This window comes from Haliotis rufescens, unplaced genomic scaffold, assembly GCF_023055435.1.
Source record: "Haliotis rufescens isolate VD_foot unplaced genomic scaffold, xgHalRufe1.0.p SCAF_22, whole genome shotgun sequence".
NCBI classification, from domain to species: domain Eukaryota; kingdom Metazoa; phylum Mollusca; class Gastropoda; order Lepetellida; family Haliotidae; genus Haliotis; species Haliotis rufescens.
The window spans coordinates 4,552,339-4,571,030 of record NW_025963913.1 but is presented as its reverse complement, the minus strand read 5'-3'; the positions used below and the strand labels follow the sequence as shown (position 1 = coordinate 4,571,030).

The window sequence follows — 18,692 nt, the reverse complement described above, 5'->3', positions numbered from 1 at the left end:
TGCGCATTTATGTTGCCGGCTAGAGGGAGGGGTGATTACTGATTTTGTTTTGTGAACAAATGTAAATAAAAAACGAGACATATACCAATTTCATTGCTGGAACTAATAATACATGGTAATTATATTTTTTTCTAAATTTGATCTTTTCAAATCCTGATAATATTGACCGTTTATTATCAACACAATTCGTCCGTACAATACATTCTCCATATTGACATTTTCTTGCATCAGCCACATGTAGCCTTGCTGAAGCCTCTTATCGGGGACTATTACTCGTTTTACTGGGATCTATTTTGTTCAGAAAGGTATAGGTTCTTGTACATTACACCTAATGTCAGACAATATAAGTTTAAACCCTAAAATAATAATAGGCTCTCCCAAATGTTTTCTAGCCAGAAAGTGCAAATAGTTTGAAGGCTATTAAAGCTGGTCTTATTTTGAACCCTTGGTTGATCATTGTATTCCAAATTATTCCGAAGTTAAAAAATATATAATATTATGGTTTGTTATGTTCCCCATACCGATATACATTTTGAAAATGGGAGGTGTTGACTCATAGACTTATTATCATAAATAAATTCCGAATAAAAATAGTATATATTTCTCTTATTAAAATAGACAAGACATAGAGTTCATATGGTAAATAAACGCGTGTATGATGTTTACATGATCATATGAAACATATTTTAAATATTTTATTACCTAATTAGTTTGCACAAAAGTGTATGCTGATAGTACCAGGTTAAACACAGCTCCTAGCTTGTATCGAACTATGGATACCTCGATGTGTTTCATGATATGGTCCCTATAGGACTTCGAGTTTCATTGTATGTCATCATGGTGATGTGTGCCACATCGTGAATGTATATCTTCTCGTTAACTCATTCATAACTATTTGTCACAACATACCTACGCTGTTGCACCATGTTTATGTAGAGACAGACAGACAAACAGTTTATTCAGTAGAAAGGCAATAGGCCCCTAATACAGACAATGTTTGGTTGCATGAACTACGCATGCCAAGGAAGTAATCGATTTAAGTTTCTCTTAGCCGTTGGACTTTATATAAATATAAACATGTGTTATATACAACATCAAAGTTTTCTGATGAAATACTTTCAGTTAAAGATGTTACACTTTGAGACTTGATATACTGTTAAAGATACATACTTCTTATCGCTGAATAACTCTCTCATACAAGCAAAACATGAAATTCATCTTCAATAAAAGATCTACCATTTTCTATACAATATTTACATAATCGTTCAGTGTATGGGACATTTGTGTATCTCCCCAAATCAACTTTAAGTTTAAACCTGCTACATCTGAAACGAGTCATACATATTCTCAGATGTACTGGTATGGGGAGTATAAGATATTTTTCTACATTTAACAGAGATTTAAAATGTTTAATAAAGGGTATCAGCAGAGACCATATATCTCTGGTATCAGATATACTATTGATAGAACTACACCGTGATTGTTGAAGGTTATCAAATAATCTTTGTTTAAAAAGATGAGTAAATATCTTCACATTGCCAACATCTTGTGTTAACCATACATATCCAAATCCTAATTTAAACGAAATATTCTTAATGTGAGTAGCCCATGTGGTGCGACCAGAATGGTCCAGTGATTTGAGCATATGCTAGCATTGGCGAGGCAGTCTGTGCTCGTCCAAACGCAGTAGCCTGCACCAATACTTGATGGCCCTTGTGGTATACACAAGTTGGAGAGGAGCTCTGCCACACTCTCCTAAAACCATAGCAGTGTTTGTAGTTGTACCTGTATTTAGAAAACATTTATACATTTTGTTCTGTACATCTTCAATAATTTACCAATTTGAGATGCCCCATACTTCTGCGCCCTAACAGACAATAGGCACAGTCATAGCATCAAACATCTTGAATAAATCTTGACAGGGTATATTACCAACTTTTTTTATATCTATATAATGTCATAATGGCCTTGTTACTCTGGGCAGCAAGAGTATTTAGTGCCTTAGTCCAAACAAGTTTGGGCGTGAACACAATACCCAAATATCTATGAAACGGCACAGTTTCAATATATACATTATTACATTTCCATTTTTCATAATGTCTAAGGGGTCCGCCATTTCTGAATACCCTAACGTTTAGTTTTCTTCAAGTTTACCTTCATGCCTGTGGTATTGCAAAAATGTTCCAAGGCATTGATCTTCTTGTGTAAATTCAAAGGTTTATCAGCAATAGACGACACGTCATCAGCAAACATAAGTGCATATTTTTCTGGACAGTCTTTAGTAATAAAGACAGTTTGTATCCATAATTTTCCATAAAATGTACAAGTTTATTTATAAATATTAAAATGATCTGAGGGCTGAGGATGCATCCTTGACGGGTACCTATATTACATTTAAAGTATTTGGATAACCCAGCATGTGTTCTAACACAGGCACACAGTTTATCATACATTGATGTAATAATAGATAAAAAAAACTTTCCGCAGACACCAATATCAGCCAAACTCTGTAACAGTATATTGTGATCAACCGTATCAAACGCTTTTGAGAAATCAGCAAATAATCAGTAAAACCTTCCTTTCTTTTTACAGGCATACTTTTGGATAATGGCCTATAATGAAAAAATATGACCTGTCGTGGAATAGTTGGGTCTAAAATATAGATCCAATTGGTATTTCGGGCCAGACTAGGTCCCCAGAAGCCAATACTTGTCGTACAAGGAAACTACATGGATCACGTGTGCAGGCTCGATGAGGTTGATTGCGTGTAATCGTACACCGACGGCATGGAACGTTGCTAATAATATCAATCACTTGTTTGTCTGGTATAAACTTGATTAATTATAGGCCGCTGTGAAATATAGCTGGAATATTACTGAGAGCGGCGTCAAACAACGTCAAGCACCGAAGAATGAATAAAGAGATTACGTCACTAGCTTAGATGACATCATTACGTGTGTGCCAGAACAAAGTTACTTAATTAGCATAAGTAGAAATGAATACCATCATAAAGACGCGATTATTTACAGACCGCCGTCATGTAGCTGGAATATTGTTGAGTGCGGTCATATCAAAAGACGTTAAAAGGTGGTACTTGTTGTTACCCTGTCTGGCGCTCGGCATTAAGGAGCTAAAACAAGGACTGGTCGGCTCAAAGTCAGTATACTGTGTCTGAGTGGGGTATCAGGTTAAACTGCGGCATGGTATCTCAGTGAGCTAGCACTATAAGTCGGCATTAGTCTGGACTAGTACAAGCAGCCACACACACACACACACACACACACACACGTGCATGCACGTCGCTGTATAAGTGCAATAATCTTGGACGCGAGCTTAAACCAAATTTCACTTCAGCTGCTGAGTGCGGCGTTAAGCAACAAACAAACAATAGTTACGGGCAATTTGGGGGCTCGTCGCATGTGCATGCACGTCTCTATATAAGTGCAAAACTCTTGAACGCGACGTGAAACCCCATTTCAGATCACACGTCACGTGTATGGTTTTTGACCTACTCCTTTTGTCTTAGTTCTTAAGGACACGATGAAGATTTTAGCATGTCAAGGGTAAAAGGAACGAACACACCCGACGAAACATCAAACTGAACCTTGGGATTTAAGAAAGAAACCTTTCACAAGATCAACGCAGCATTATCCCAATTGCGTGGATCTATGGTCATGATGTCAATCACTGGATTGTCTGGCCCAGACTCGATCATTTACAGACCGCCGTCATATAGCTGAAATATTGCTGAGTACCGCGTTAAACAACAAACAAATATTAATATTAAATTCATATAGTCATGATTTATACACATATGTACATTTTTTTAAACTATGGGATGACCGGCTATAATTTCTGAATATGCATTTCTTCATTCATTATAGTAGGTACGAATCCCAGATTTGTTGATCACTTCTGAAATACTGTCGACTCAACTCACTCATTCACCAGTATAACCCGTGAAGATCCGGGGTAGAGTAGGTCTGCAGCAACCCATGCTTGCCATAAAAGGCGACTATGCTTGTCGTAAGAGGCGACTAACGGGATCGGGTGATCAAGTTTGCGTGGATCGATGCTCATGATGTCAATCACTGGATTTTCTGGTCCAGACCGCCCTCATATAGCTGGAATACTGCTGAGTGCGGCGTTAAAAAACAAACAAACAAACACTAGTTGTCTATATTGTTGTGTTTCGTTTTGTAAAGTTCGTACATATAAATATGTTTTAAGTATTCCTCGCTTTCCTCCTCAGTAAATCAAGACTTGTTTCAAAAGAGGCATGTGTCGTCTCCATAATCTCAACACGTGCACAATGTCGCACGTAATCAGTTACTATGGCGTGTGATGTATATATAGATATGTTTATCTCTATTACCTTTCTTAAAGATAGCTACACATGTACATACACAACTAATCTCATGTTCATGTTGTATTGCTGGAAAATAGTAAAACAATAATTGTAATGTACGGTGGCGCCTTTTAAGCCAGGTGTCGTTTCAGGTAATAATCCCGGAGAAACTGACGTACAGTGGACATTTCTCAGACCTGCGAAGCATACACATGCCACGTGACTATAAGTGACGGTCACATGATCATGTGATAATAATACAACTATTTACGTGCACTGACACGTAAACAAGCCGAGCACGATCGGACATTTCCGCTGAAAATGACTTCTTTGCAGTTACGGAAAGGGGCGAGGTTGGCCGATTGGTAACCGACATCGTACTTGCAGTTCAATACAGGCTGCAAAACATCATGATACGGAAATAGTGTCGTTAGTAGTGAGAGGCAGCAACAATCCACTTTGAACATTGTGTTGAATGGGGTCGTTAAATTCCTGTGTCGATCAAGGCTGAATGTCAAAGCGACCGTGCAGCAACTCAAGGAAAACACAGCGAGGTAAAGTATTAAATTTTAGTTGCTTGGTCCATCATTACAATCTACCTCTACGACCATCTTTGTGAGATCTCATTATGAAACAAACTTGACAGCACGGAGCAAATATAGGTATACCGAACATTATTTCTTAACATCAAAGAAGAAGGATGGGCTTGTCGTCTGGTATTTATTAGGCTTTGCCTGAGTATTGTTGAGATGTGTGGGCACAATGTGTTTTTGTTATGGTTTGAATGGTTGTACGGAGTAGCCTCCCTTTGTCTCGGGGGGATCAATCATTGCACTGAATATAAACGAACCGGGAGAAAGAACCGGAATGATTTTTGTACCACTGGAAAATTCTTAACCCTAAAAATACGAAAACTTGTGACCCTATTTTGTATTTCTAAATACCTTTATATATAAGGCGACTAACGGGATCGATTGGTGACGCTCGCTGACTTGGTTGATGCATATGTCATTGTATCCCAATTGCGTGGATCGATGCTCATGATGTTATTCACTGGATTGTCTGGTCCAGACTCGATCATTTGCAGACCGCCGTCATATAGCTGGAATATTGGTGAGTGCGGCGTAAAACAACAAACCAAACCAAACAAAAATTATATAAAAGGTACGTTATATTATATATACAAAGTTAAAACCGAGACCATATAATATTATATGGTCTCTGGTTAAAATAAAGGACAAAAACACGCAATAATAGTCAAATGGTAAGAATAAAGATCTTAAATGTTAAACGTTACTAATAAATTTAAGGTCAAAATACAAAACAAACAGACGCCGGTAAAAAAAAAAATGCCAAGCTGAAATAAAGGTCAAAAGTACGCAAAAATAGTCAAATGTTACGAAAAGACGTCATTTTAAAAGAAAGAACAATGTGTACTAAAGAACTAGGGCTGGGACGGGTAACACGGGTACTCGGGTCGGGTGGGTCCTGAGTAGGACCCAGGTACCTTCAGTACCCGAACCCCGGTTACACTACAAGTAGCTAATGTCGCATTTCTTTCTGACGATGCACACATTCCTTTTGACTGTATGTGTTTCAGTAAAGATAAAGCTTCAGTCAACTTTAGTGTACCCATGATCTGATTGTTTGATACATATATGTATCGAAATAGTTTTTGCCAGTGCTGCGGTAATACAATTCCCAGTCAGACATTTTGTTCCCAACTCTTGAGACCTACAGTGGGTACCCGGGTAAGGTCGGGTAATGGGGGTCGGGTACCCGGGTAGTAATTTTGGACTCGTCCCATCCTTATAAAGAACGTCAGTGTGCACGATATGACACTAAGAACGCCAGATGGCGCTGCAATTTGTAGCACATTCCCAGTTTAATCGGCTTGTTCCGCTGTGTATATAACTGCATGCCGAGGTGCACAATATATTACGTCATTGCTCGTGCACCCACCGTCTGACGTCACATATTTATGAGTACACATTTTGTAATATACATGTTGCGTTTATGCATTGTCACCGTATTTGGTATGTAACCTTCAATAAAACACTCATTCGACGCTCTACAGTGGACTAGATGTCTACATCAAATTTCAAAACACAGTAGGTTTATGTCCTAATGTATCTACATGATCCAATTAACTGTTCATGCTTGGTGGAACACGAGGGTGTTATGATGCCGAGTTATGTTTCATACGCACATTCTCTTATTTAAATATCTGAAAAGTGAACGTTGTGCGAGAATTTATTTTATTTAACAGGTTTTCGGAAACTGCGTGCGAACAAAATGCTGCCTTATTTCTGAACGACAATTTTTTTTTTTTATTGAATGGATTTGTATGCACATGCAAAACGTTATAGAATCGAGAGATCTACATTCGATAGGAAAAATAGCTTGCCATGAATGAAGAAAATCGATTTACCCCTATGACATCAGCGTTTATTTTCATCCAGACCATTTATAATCGTGACAAAGACAAGTTGTAAGTTGATACTAAAACGGTATGCGTAAATCAGGGATGTATGTATCGCAGCTGTGTGTGAAATATAAGTGATGTAATAGGCGTCTCATAACCGGCATTCGCGAAACGTGATTTTGTAAACACTATCCATTATGGCGGAAAGTTCGCTTCGGCGTTCGTGTTTGCCTATTTTCTAAAATATTTTAAACGATTCTAGGGTTATCGGCAATGTTTCAGAATCATCTTTGGTGATTTGATAAACCACACTTACACGTGATAAACCTATGTGCTGTTTTCGTCATTGAATTTTCCGAGTATATCTCCGACATTAAGATTTCAAATCGTACTTGAAACATCGCTGTGAATATTGGGATTTAGTCATGTCAGGGGGCACGGGTGGCCCAGTCGTCTAAGGCGCCGCTATTCGCTGTGCAGAATTGCGTCCCTTGGGCACGAAAGAAACCTATGATTGTGGGTTCGAATCCCGGTTCGCCCCGATTATGTTTCTGGGTTTGTCAGCACCATACCCGTGCGCGTGGGTTTCACCGAAGTGGTAAACGTCTGAGAACTGATTACTTCGGGCTTTCCTCCCATATTAAGCTGACACGCCGTGATACAACTGGAATACTGTTAAAAGCGGCGTTAAACCCAACTCACTCACTCACTAGTCAGGTCAAAAGTAGCATAATTTTCAGATTTAGTTTTCAGTAGATTTGCTTTGCCTAAAATGGCTGCCTGTGATATCAGAAAAATAAGAATTTCCCACAGAACTATGAAGTGTACATGTATGTGTGTATGTGCGTGATGTATTTTGCGTTGTATTCAACTTCAAAGTGATTATGCTCCTGTGGCATCTAGGGGGATAACTTAACCACAACATATGTATTCGAATAACTAAAACCTATTTTGAACACCGTAACTGGTGTGCCAGCTCGACGCTGTGTTTACGAACTAGATTGTTTATGTCGGGAAATACTACATGTGTATGGTTCAGTCCCGCTACCAGAGGAATTTGTTCATTATGTAACAGAGGCGCACAAATTGCTACATTCTTATTCCTCATCCACGCGCGATTACAGATATTTATGATTGGGGTAATAAACCCAATGACGTTTTACGACAATGGTAACAGCTTGAAAACTTGTAGCAGTCAAGTTGAATGATGAATCATTAAACGAATGCTGGACTGTGAAGGTAGCGTTCGAAGACATCAGAAGAAGCAGGAGATGTTGGCGATGCAGGCGGCAAACTGCAGTCGTGACAGAAGAAGTCAATAGTTATCTCAATTGGTGAGGTCAAGCAATTGAAAAAAAACCCTTATGTTAATCTTGTTGAAATAACATATCGCCCCATCACTTCAGACACCTTCATCGGATGTTCTTTCGATTGTGGGTACGAAATGCCTCAGTTCTAGGGGTACGAATTCGTTTGGGTAACGAAATGACACACACCCGATGATTATGACTCTTGTGTGATGTCAATTTTGCCAAGTTGTTTTATACTCAAAGACAAGCGTAACTATTATCATAAATGATGATTTTATGAATACCTTGAAATTATTAATAAGGATTAATGATAAATACACTACGGTAAGGCTTTCCAGATGATCAGTCTTCAAACTAGCTACTCCACTGCATATTAGTTAATAAAAGACCTACTCTTTTAATCCTTTTATAACTGCTTCCATATGACAAATAGTAATAAAAAATGGAACAACAGTAGCAAGATATTTTACCATGTGTTTTAAGAGAACATTCAAACTGCAAAGCAAAATTTAAATGAGCCTAATACCGACTTAATCTAACACAGGATGCCTCCTTCGAAACAGGAGATGCATTTTAAGCGCGGATAAAGATTTTTGGAAAAGGAAGTGTGCATTTTATAGTGCTCGATATATAAATTTTGTCATATAAGGTAACTTAGTTTTCTATTTCCAGGGTGTAAAACCGCTATTCGTGTCAGACAAGCACCTGTTTCCATGTAGACGGGTTGTAGTTTTCAGTAGATTTATTTTGCAATTCACCTTTCAATTAAGTGATAATTATTTTACCACTCACTAATTACCATATCTACCCCCATGTGGGGCAAGGGGTGGGTAAAAGCGTTCGCCCGTCTTGCCGAAGACCCGGGTTCGATTCCCCGCATGGGTACAATGTGTGAAGCCCATTTGTGGTGTCCCCCGCCGTAATGTTGCTGGAATATTGCTAAAAGCTGCGTAAAGTCATAATTACTCACTCACATCTACCCCCGTGTGGATGCCTGGTTGAAACAGCCAACAACGTTTGCTGATCGTCAGAAAGGGGATTGGGTGGTCAGGGTCGGTGACTTGGTTGATTGTATGCCATCGTACCCGTGGAACGTTGTTCATGGAATCAGTCACTGTATTGTCAGGCCCAGACTCGATCATCTACAGGCGGCTGTTGTATTGCCGTAATATTACATTTATTGACATTGGAGTTGACTATCGATAATCTGATTAGCGTGTACAAAATAATAACACATCTGATAACCAGTTATTATGAAACTGTCCGCTTCAGTTTAGATTTATGACCTCGAATGACCTGTTTTCATGACAACTGTGAAACCATTTTCATAACTGACCACATTCTTTAATCATTGCTTTTACCCAGAAAACAGCAGCTATGAAAATACATGTTGCACCGTCTGGAAGAGTAGGTTTGTTCAATGTCAAATTATAATTTGGTTGTTGGTTGTTGGTTGTTGAACGCTGTAGTCAGGAATATTCAAGCTACATGACGGTCTGTAAATAATCGATCCGCAAAATGGGGATACGATGACATGCAATCAACCAAGTCAGTGAGCCGGACCTCCCGATCAGTTTAGTCGCCTCTTACGACCAGCTAAAATTGCTGGGGAGTTTATTCTTACCCTGAATCCCCACGGGTAAATGAACGTGCTAACGATGCTGTACGAATTAAGGATGGGACTATTGGCACCCGTAGGAGAGCTATATAAAACTCTAATTATCAAACAAAAACCAATAGAAAAATGACCATATAATCCTGTAACGAATTACTATCTGTATGATTCCAGATGCCTTCTACGAGTGATGCAGAAGCCTTGTCCGAGGTACTGATCTCACTCATAAAGAAGGAAGCTAAGGAGAAGAAACGTGTCATCAGCACTCTGTCCGCCTTGGCTGATGAACTCGATAAACATTCCTTCAACACCAGAATTGCCAATTTGACGTTTGCTTCAACTGGGATCGTAGCCACTGGTCTCACAGTTGCCGGTCTCATTGCGGCACCGTTCACCTTCGGAGCATCACTGGGTTTAACTGTCGGGGGTGTGGCGCTGGGGATCACCAGCGCTGTAGGGGCTGTGGGCACCACCGTCGTGGGTAGAATCATTCAGAGTAACGCTTTCAAGGATGCCAGTGCTGCCAGAGAGGATTACACAGAGACAACCAACATGCTATTGCAAATAACTAAAGTTTTGAATGATGACAAGGAGCTGCTGCAGAAAGTCCTTAAGAACATGGACTTTAAAACTGGTGTTAATACAACAGAGGTCGCCAAACTGACGGCGTTGGGTGTGGCTGGAATAGGCGGCGGAGCGATGAGACTAGCAGCTGTTGTCTCGGCCATTGCTGCGAGAGGAGTCATTTCTGCGACCACCAGAACCGTAGCTAGTGTTTTGAAGACAGGGTTCCTGGCTGCAAAGATAGGGGGCGCTGTCTTGTCTGCTCTAACCCTGCCTCTTGATATCTACACTATAGTCACTAACAGTATGGATATCCACAGGAAAACTCCGGGAGAAGGTGCTAGTGAGCTTCGGGATGCTGTAAAGAAGCTGATGAAAGCAGATCTCACTATTGGTATTGACATTATCATTCCGTCTATATAGTCATTTCAAGAGTAACTGGGGACTCTCATGTCCCACACGGACGAGTTGCATTCCATACACGCGCCACACGCTTATGATTGTTGGCGCGAGTCCCACATTCATACTGATTGTAACTCTTGGTTTGTCAGCTTGATATCCGAACTCAGTTGTTAAACAAAAGAGGCAATCCTCTGGGATCTGCATCACTAAGGGCTTTCCTCCAACATTAAGTTGACACATCGTGCTTTAACAGTATGGATGACCCAGTTGACGGTGTGGAGTTGCTTCCCTTAACAATGCCAGAATCCGATGATCGTGGGTCGGCCTGATTCCTAAGGTCGCCCTGGTCATGATATTTGGTTTCTGATATACTGCTGCTCACCAAAAAATAATATGTCTAGGATCCGCGTCACACGATGCTTTCCACTTTTATATTCTGACACATCGTGAAATAACATAAATTCTGTTCAAAGCACCGCTGTAACAAACTCCCTTACTCAGTAACACGCAAAATATTTAGTTTTGATTGTGTATATGTTCGTAATCTGGCTGTCTAATATTGATTGTGCATATTCTCTCATCCTTACAAGTGCACAGGTATTTCTATTTATTCTGTGAAAAACACAGTTTATCCGATCTTCTATTATGTACACCGCCTCCGTGGTCTCGTGGATAGAGTGTCTGCTTGGAGAAAGGAAGGTCGGTGGTTTGATCCCATCGCCACGTCAATCCAAAAGACCTCAAAGATGGTACTTGTTACCCTGCCTAGCGTTAAGCATAAGGGTATAAGACAAAGACTGATCGTTTCGGAGTCAATATAATGTATTTGAGTAAACTGAGGCCTAAATGCGGCTTAAACACGTTTTTTATATATGTCCGCTTAATGTTGCAGATGAGAGTCAAGAAAAAGGTACAGTTAAACCATTGATATTACTTTATTCCTCTGCACAAGCATTTGGTAACTCTTTCTTTTCGTAAGGGGCTGTCGGGTAGTCTTGTGGTTAAAGCCGAAGACCCGGGTTCGATTCCCGACATGGGTACAATGTGTGAAGCCCATATCTGGTGTCCCCCGCCGCGATATTGCTTGAATATTGCTAAAAGCGGCGTAAAACCATACTCACTCACTCACTCTTTTTATATATTGCATGAATTTGGAACACTTTGGCTTGCTAAAACGGCTGAGGGGATCTCACCCTTTCGTCGTAAAATTCGCATGAATATCTCATGGGTTAGGTTATAAATGGCTTAGTTCCGATGGCCAGATCCCTTTGTCATTGTACCCCGACGGCATGGAACGCTGCTCATAATATTAAGCACTGGTTTGTCTGCTCCTGGCTCGATTATTTACAGTCCGTCATGTATCTGGGATATTGCTTGGAATAGTGCGGCCGTAAAGAAACACACAACCAATGATTGTTGCAAATGCAGGGCGGCAGGGTAGCCTAGTAGTTAAAGCGTTCGCTCGTCACGCTAACGGCCCCGGTTCGATACCCCACATAGGTTACAATGTGTGAAGCTCATTTTTCTGGTGTCCCCCCGCCGTTATATTGCTGGAATATTGTTAAAAGTGGCATAAAACTATACGCACTCACTCGCTCACTTGTAAATTGTATTAATACCCAAACGAATGACGAAATGCTGCCCTGGGTACTTGCTTTAAGGGGGCGGTCGGGTTAAAGCGTTCGCTCGTCACGACGAAGACTCGGGTTCGACTCCAGACATGGGTACAATGTGTGAAGCCCATTTCTGGTGTCCCCCGCCGTGATATTGCTGGAATATTCCTAAAAGCGGCGTAAAACCATACTCACTCACTCACTTGCTTTAAGGTTGTCACACTGCCTTTTCATAGTTCACTGTTTGAAACTCTCTGGTTTTTATTCATTAATACAGTTAAGGAACGTATTGTTGTCAGACGTTAAAGGTAAAATGATGTTGAAATGAACTAAATGGCTCTGGTCCAGTGGTGAATGTCCCTTGGAGTTTCGGCTTTCAGGGCGCCGGTTGCTCAAACTTATGACTATTTACATGTATGTTCTTTTCATGTGCCTCGAGTATTTGGCTGTGCTCTAAGATAGATAGAGGCCTCGCGATAGCACTGAAAAGGACTCCGAGTGCTCTAGCTTTAACAACAGTGGCTCAAACATACGTACGTACATTTAGTGACGGGGGCACCCGCAGATTACCTCGTATAACACGCCACATGTGACGGACGTACTCCATGACAGAGCTCGGTTGATCATTGTTCTTTGTTTGTTTGTCTTTTTAACGCCGCACTCAGCAATATTTCAGCTAAATGACGGCGATCTGTAAATAATCGAGTCTGGTCCAAACAAACCAGTGATTGGCATCCCGAGCATCGATCTACGCAATTGGGATATGATGACATGCATCAACCAAGTCAGCGAGCCTGACCACCTGATTCCGTTAGTCGTCTATTACGACAAGCACAGTCGCCACTTAAGACAAGCATGGGTTGCTGAAGACCACTTCTACCCCGGATCATGACGGGTCCATTAAGAAAGTAAACATCAATAATTTGTGTTGTGAAAGTTGATTAATGACTGAGAATATTTATCTTATGTGTAGTGAACTTTTACTCATATTGAAGTTCTAATTCATAGTTAACCCCCCCCCCCCAATGATAGATGAAAAAGAGTGCCATAGAAACCCAGCTTCCAGTATTGGGGATTGATGACATCTACTGTTGGAGAGATGTCGACAGAGCTAGGTTCCTGGTTAAGTGGTGTATTGTCCTTCCAGATCTCATCACACTGATGAAGGAGAACAGAGACCTGACGGCCCAGTTTGTGTGTGTGGTGTGTTTCCAGGACGAGCGGGACGTGGTATTCCTGCCTTGTGGCCACGTGGTCAGCTGCCAAGTGTGTTACAACGTGGGAGGCTTTTTAAAATGTCCAGTGTGTAATACAGTCATTGAAAGAGACATTATTTCGAAAAAGGGTAAGTGTGAATGTGAAGTCAGCGCTAGAAATAGGCAGTACTCGTGTAGTCCTTGCCAAACTGCCAAATACTTAAGGTCATAGTAGAAACTTGCCATTTTTGATGGTTTTGCTACGTTATTAGAAGGACCAGTGGACTAAAACTGTTAGTTTGTACTGCTGTGTAACGTGTACAGTATCAGCAATACTCACGTTACCTTGAAGTCATGCGACTTCTCATGAATATGTTTTATCTTATACATGATGTATATAATACTCATCACCAACTCCACTCACCTCTTGGTCCCCGTGGGTTACAGTTACAAGATCAGGGACATTTATCAGAGCATCTCGTATGCTTCCGTGCCTTGCCTTGTTGATTGTCCAAGTCGTTAACAGTAGCTACAAAGTCACATTGATACTCTTTTGGTCTCATTTCTCAACAGATCATGACTCGGACATATCAACTTATTTGAAGGAGGTTGATGATGCTGGTAAGTACGAAGACTAGGAAACCGTGTATCCTTGAAATCCAGGACTTCATTCAGCATAGTTGCCTTTATGATGCCGACACAAATGTCATGGTAACGTTCCTATCGGGGGCGCTACAAGATCTGACGATCCAAAACGAATCATATTGGTAATATCCAAAGTGATTGTTCTACCAGTTAAAAGATTCAATATGACATTTCAATGGTTTACCAATGGAGAGTAGCCTTCGTATTTGTCAGCAAGCGTTTGTAAGCATTTGAAGCTGGTAGTCTGTGAAATCCACGACAAAACGTTCCATCGAGTTTCACATATTCACTCAAAAGGTCACTATGGAGCTGTTCATGCAAGGTTATGTCTTTGAGAGTTCGGGACATACGTAGTCTAGTGGATTAAGTACGCACAAATTGCAGTGCAGAGTTGTGTCCTAGGGCGAACCAGGGTCCGCGATTGGGTGGTTCGAGTCGCAGATTCGCCCCGATTTAATTGTTATCTTTGTGTTTATCCAAAGTTGTCAAGGTAGATGATCTAAGTCATTCAGAGCTTTCCTCACATACTAGACAGACTTGCCGTGATATAACGGAAACACAGTTCAAAGCTGCCTCAAACCCGACTTATTTTATCACTTGATAACCAACCACACAGTGAGTCTGCTACATGGTCTTACACGGCATCCGGGACGTCTTATAAGTAGAGAGTTTCGAAAGATTAATATGACCGGCTATTTTCCCCAAGGGTCTATTTAAGTCTACCTTGAACAAAGCCCTGTGTGACGAGGATGATAACATGTGGCAAGAGATGTAATATAATTCGACAAATACGTCGATTTAAAGGTATGCTTTCACTTGACTTTGGATATAAACATTCACTGTCTCTTTACATTTTTACAGCATTTACAATCAACATGCTACTATATTACTGGACGGAACATCAATAGGATTATCGTTGTTTAAGCTCGAGTAATTTGTAGTTGCGGATTGACGTTAAACGAGTGCTTCTGTCACTGCTTACTTGCTTGAATACGACGTAGCTGCATCCATTCAGTCAAATAACATTAAAGATATCAACAGGGCGATGCATGTATGGCACGCCCATCAATCCTTAAAACCTACCTGCCAATCATTCATACTTATGGGGTTACAACGCAGGTCACGTGTGTACCAGTATGTATCAACATCATGCTCAGCAGCGTTTACACAGTTGGTCTAAGTTAGTCTAAGGCGCTGTGCAGAGTTACCTCCCTTATGCGAGGAAACATCGTGGGACGAATGTCAGATGATCTTTCTAGGTTTGTCAGCACCATACATGTGCTGTGGCGTCACTTCGCCTTTTCCTTCCCCATCAAACTAATATCACTGAAATACTGTTCAAAGCGGCGTTAAGCCAAACTCACTCATTCCTTCATTCGGTCAACAGACACCAAGGAGCAGCTGGTCCAGATGAATCGCAAGTTGAAGCTTCAGCGTCGGTGCATGGTGTGTCACTTGAGAGAGAGCAACGTCCTCTTCCTGCCCTGCAACCACATCATGGCCTGCAGCGACTGCTCCGACACGTTGACATGCTGCCGGGTGTGCGACACACCTGTCAACGACAAGGAAAGGATATATGCCTGTTAAATGGCTGAGAGATGAACAGTTACCACAACTGGAATTTGGCTGTGCTTTTAGACATTTCGCAGTTGTATTCAGAGACAGAAGACTACTATGATGTACCACTTTAGAAACCAAGTTGTATATGTGCCGATACTTGGGGGACTACTTTTTTGCCCCCCAAAGGGAGGAGAGACCTATTGTTTTTGGCTTTGGAATCCTATTCTATCCCATAACTTTAAAATCGTTCACACTGATGAATATTTTGGCATGAAACACATACACATATGCAATGACCATATGTACAACTATTGTCTTTTCATATTTTTCAATTATTTTTTTAATATCTTGTGTTTCCATGGAAACAATTTCGACTGAGTCTGCAACATGCAGCATTTGTTTCCTGCCAAAACTCAAAAGCTTATAAATATTTCTGTGTGAAGCCATAATCTTTCCTGGCTATAATTTATGTGTATGCATTATCATCACCTGAATTGGCGCCTTTTGATTATTTTCAATATTTTGATTTCTCACGTTTCAATACAAACAGTTCGCACTGAGTCTCCAATGATGGTAGCTGACAAATTAAACAACTGCAGAATGTACATACAAATTGACTGTTTGTCAGCAAATAGTTAAGTGTTGTTATGGTTCCTATCTTTGAGTCTGAAAGTTTTCTCATTTTCTGCATCATGATAAAGTCGGTGGAGTTTCTGTTAAGATCAACTACAAGACAATAATCGTGACGCTTGGACAGTATTACATATAGTGCAGGTATAATTGCTCTTGGAAGATCATTATATTATAACATGCTCTTTCATACAACTGTAAAACATGATGATATTATTGTAAACGCTCCAGTCTGCACGCTGGTTGCAGAATATGTGCTTGCTTTGAGTCAGGTATTTGTTTACTAGTAATCGTGTTAAGTGACTATGTAGTGTAATATTAATGCTTAAGGTATATACCACTCCACTTTTGATAGGGACTGGGATCCCAGGTGGGGTCTTATTGTGACTGATTGATCGGATATGTTGCCGTAAAATAGTTTTCGATATTGCCATGGAAATGAAGCATGTGCAACTTCATTTAATATTGATTTGATATAAAATGTTACATAAATGCACAGTTCAATAAGTTGCTGTCGCGTTAATGTCTTATCTGTTCATTCTGTGACCCTTGAAGATCCGGGTAGAATAGGTCTTCAGCAACCCATGCTAGCCGTAAAAGGCGACTATGCTTGTCGTAAGAGGCGACGAACGGGATCTGGTGGTCAGGCTCTCTGACTTGGTTGATGCATGCCATCATATCCCAATTGCGTGGATCGATGCTCATGATGTCAACCACTAGATTGTCTGGTCCAGACTCGATTATTTACAGACCACCGCCATATAGCTGGAATATTGCTGAGTGCGGCGTTAAACAACAAACCGACCATCCAACTGTAAATGGGTGAAGGTTTCTGTGGTTGAGGGAGGGAAGGGTGTAACAGGGACAAGTTGAAATAAAGTGCCTGAGAATCATCAGTATTGTGCTTCACTATATTATACACGGCATCTTCTACCTAAACACAGACGTGTGCACAGGCGTGTTGTGAAGCTGCACAGCAATAGTTCTGGCGTCATGGACCACTGGGCCACCTTTGGTCCCTTAACAAAGGAGATTTGCAATACTTTCCTCACTATCCACCAAACATGAAACAGAAAACAAAAGCTGCCATTTCGGAAGTAAGTGTCCTAAAACTTGAGATAACACACAACCTATCCGTGAAGATCCGGGGTAGAATAGGTCTTCAGCAACCCACGCTTGCTGTAAAAAGCGACTCTGCTTGTCGTAAGAGGCGACGAACTGGATCGGGTGGTCAGGCTCGGTGACTTGGTTGATACATGCCATCATATCCCAATTGCGTGGATCGATGTTCATGATGTCAATCACTGGATTGTCTGGTCCAGATTCGATAATTTAGAAGCCGCCGTCATATATAGCTGGCGTTAAACAACAAACAAACAAACAAAACACACACAACCAACTGTTTTCCTATAGTCTTTTGTAGTAACATTATGTTATATAAAAATAGCATGCATTCAAGAGCTATTCCATGTACATGTGTGCACAGTCTTGCGTTACATTAGCAATGAACGCAACAACAACAAAAAATGACTATCTTAGCCAGTTCCTTTTCCTAGAACAGGAAGCTAAACACACCACCCCCAGTTCCGCACCAAATGCCACTTGCTTGAAAATATGTGGTCACATTCAGCACAAGGGATCGTGTTAAGAAAGACACCACCAAATCAAGAAAACATGGTCAGCTTTAGTTACTGGATGGATGTACATTTAAAACAACTTACACAAAGTCATCCAATCACAGGTGGCAGCCAGAAGATTCAATCTGCACTGAAGGCCACGAAAACTGTTTGTCGAACGATTAATTCTGATTTGGTGCAGAAGAAGCTTCCGGGAGATTCGACTATGGAAGCCCAGCCGTGTAAGGAGCCGCATTGTGCTGTGCATAGTTGCGCCCAATATACCAGTGAGAATCGTATGCTCGTGTGTTCGACTGCCAGATTACAATTCCTTGGTTGCCAGCACCCTGCTAGTGGGTATCACCATAGCAGCAAACGTCTACAATCGCCGTCATTTAGGAGATATTGTGTTTTCAATGTAGAGCAAGGTTACCTGTAGATTCAACCGCGCTACATTGAATTTGGAACGGAAATCTCTACATCGGAAACACAGTATGTTTATCTCCATTCTGCCATGATTAAATAAAACGCGAATTCTTTGGTGTTAGGAAAATATATCGAGTGAAGCGGCATGGGTTGAATCCAGTGTTTCGAGTGGGTTGTCGATCAGAATTTACGGGATCACCGACAACAGTTTTGTTTACCCGTGAAGCTCCGGGGTAGAATAGGTCTTCAGCAACCCATACATGCCGTAAAAGGCGACTATGCTTGCCGTAAGAGGCGATTAACGCCACGGGATCGGGTGGTCAGACTCGCTGACTTGGTTGA

General features: G+C 40.9%; 1 protein-coding gene across 2 annotated transcripts; it reads left to right on the top strand.

The window, feature by feature from the left end:
* Positions 1-4,577: 4,577 nt before the first annotated feature.
* Positions 4,578-17,204, top strand: LOC124136317 (apolipoprotein L4-like). Of its 2 annotated transcripts, none has more exons than XM_046502208.2 (6): positions 4,578-4,902; positions 9,873-10,656; positions 11,557-11,574; positions 13,425-13,622; positions 14,047-14,094; positions 15,506-17,204. In XM_046502208.2, exons 2-6 carry the CDS (start codon positions 9,873-9,875, stop codon positions 15,703-15,705), a joined length of 1,248 nt encoding a protein of 415 aa, XP_046358164.2. In that variant the 5' UTR covers positions 4,578-4,902; the 3' UTR covers positions 15,706-17,204. The 2 variants fall into 2 exon arrangements, with proteins under 2 accessions (XP_046358164.2, XP_046358165.2); XM_046502209.2 differs by lacking the exon at positions 4,578-4,902 and adding an exon at positions 6,378-6,459.
* Positions 17,205-18,692: the final 1,488 nt, after the last annotated feature.

What these genes read in the sequence shown, in the direction of transcription:
- LOC124136317 (XM_046502208.2), top strand. Translation starts at nt 9,873, where the DNA reads ATGCCTTCTACGAGTGATGCAGAAGCCTTGTCCGAGGTACTGATCTCA. An exon ending in AGACATTATTTCGAAAAAGG is followed by an intron (nt 13,623 to 14,046) that starts GTAAGTGTGAAT and finishes ATTTCTCAACAG; the next exon opens with ATCATGACTCGGACATATCA. An exon ending in GAAGGAGGTTGATGATGCTG is followed by an intron (nt 14,095 to 15,505) that starts GTAAGTACGAAG and finishes TTCGGTCAACAG; the next exon opens with ACACCAAGGAGCAGCTGGTC.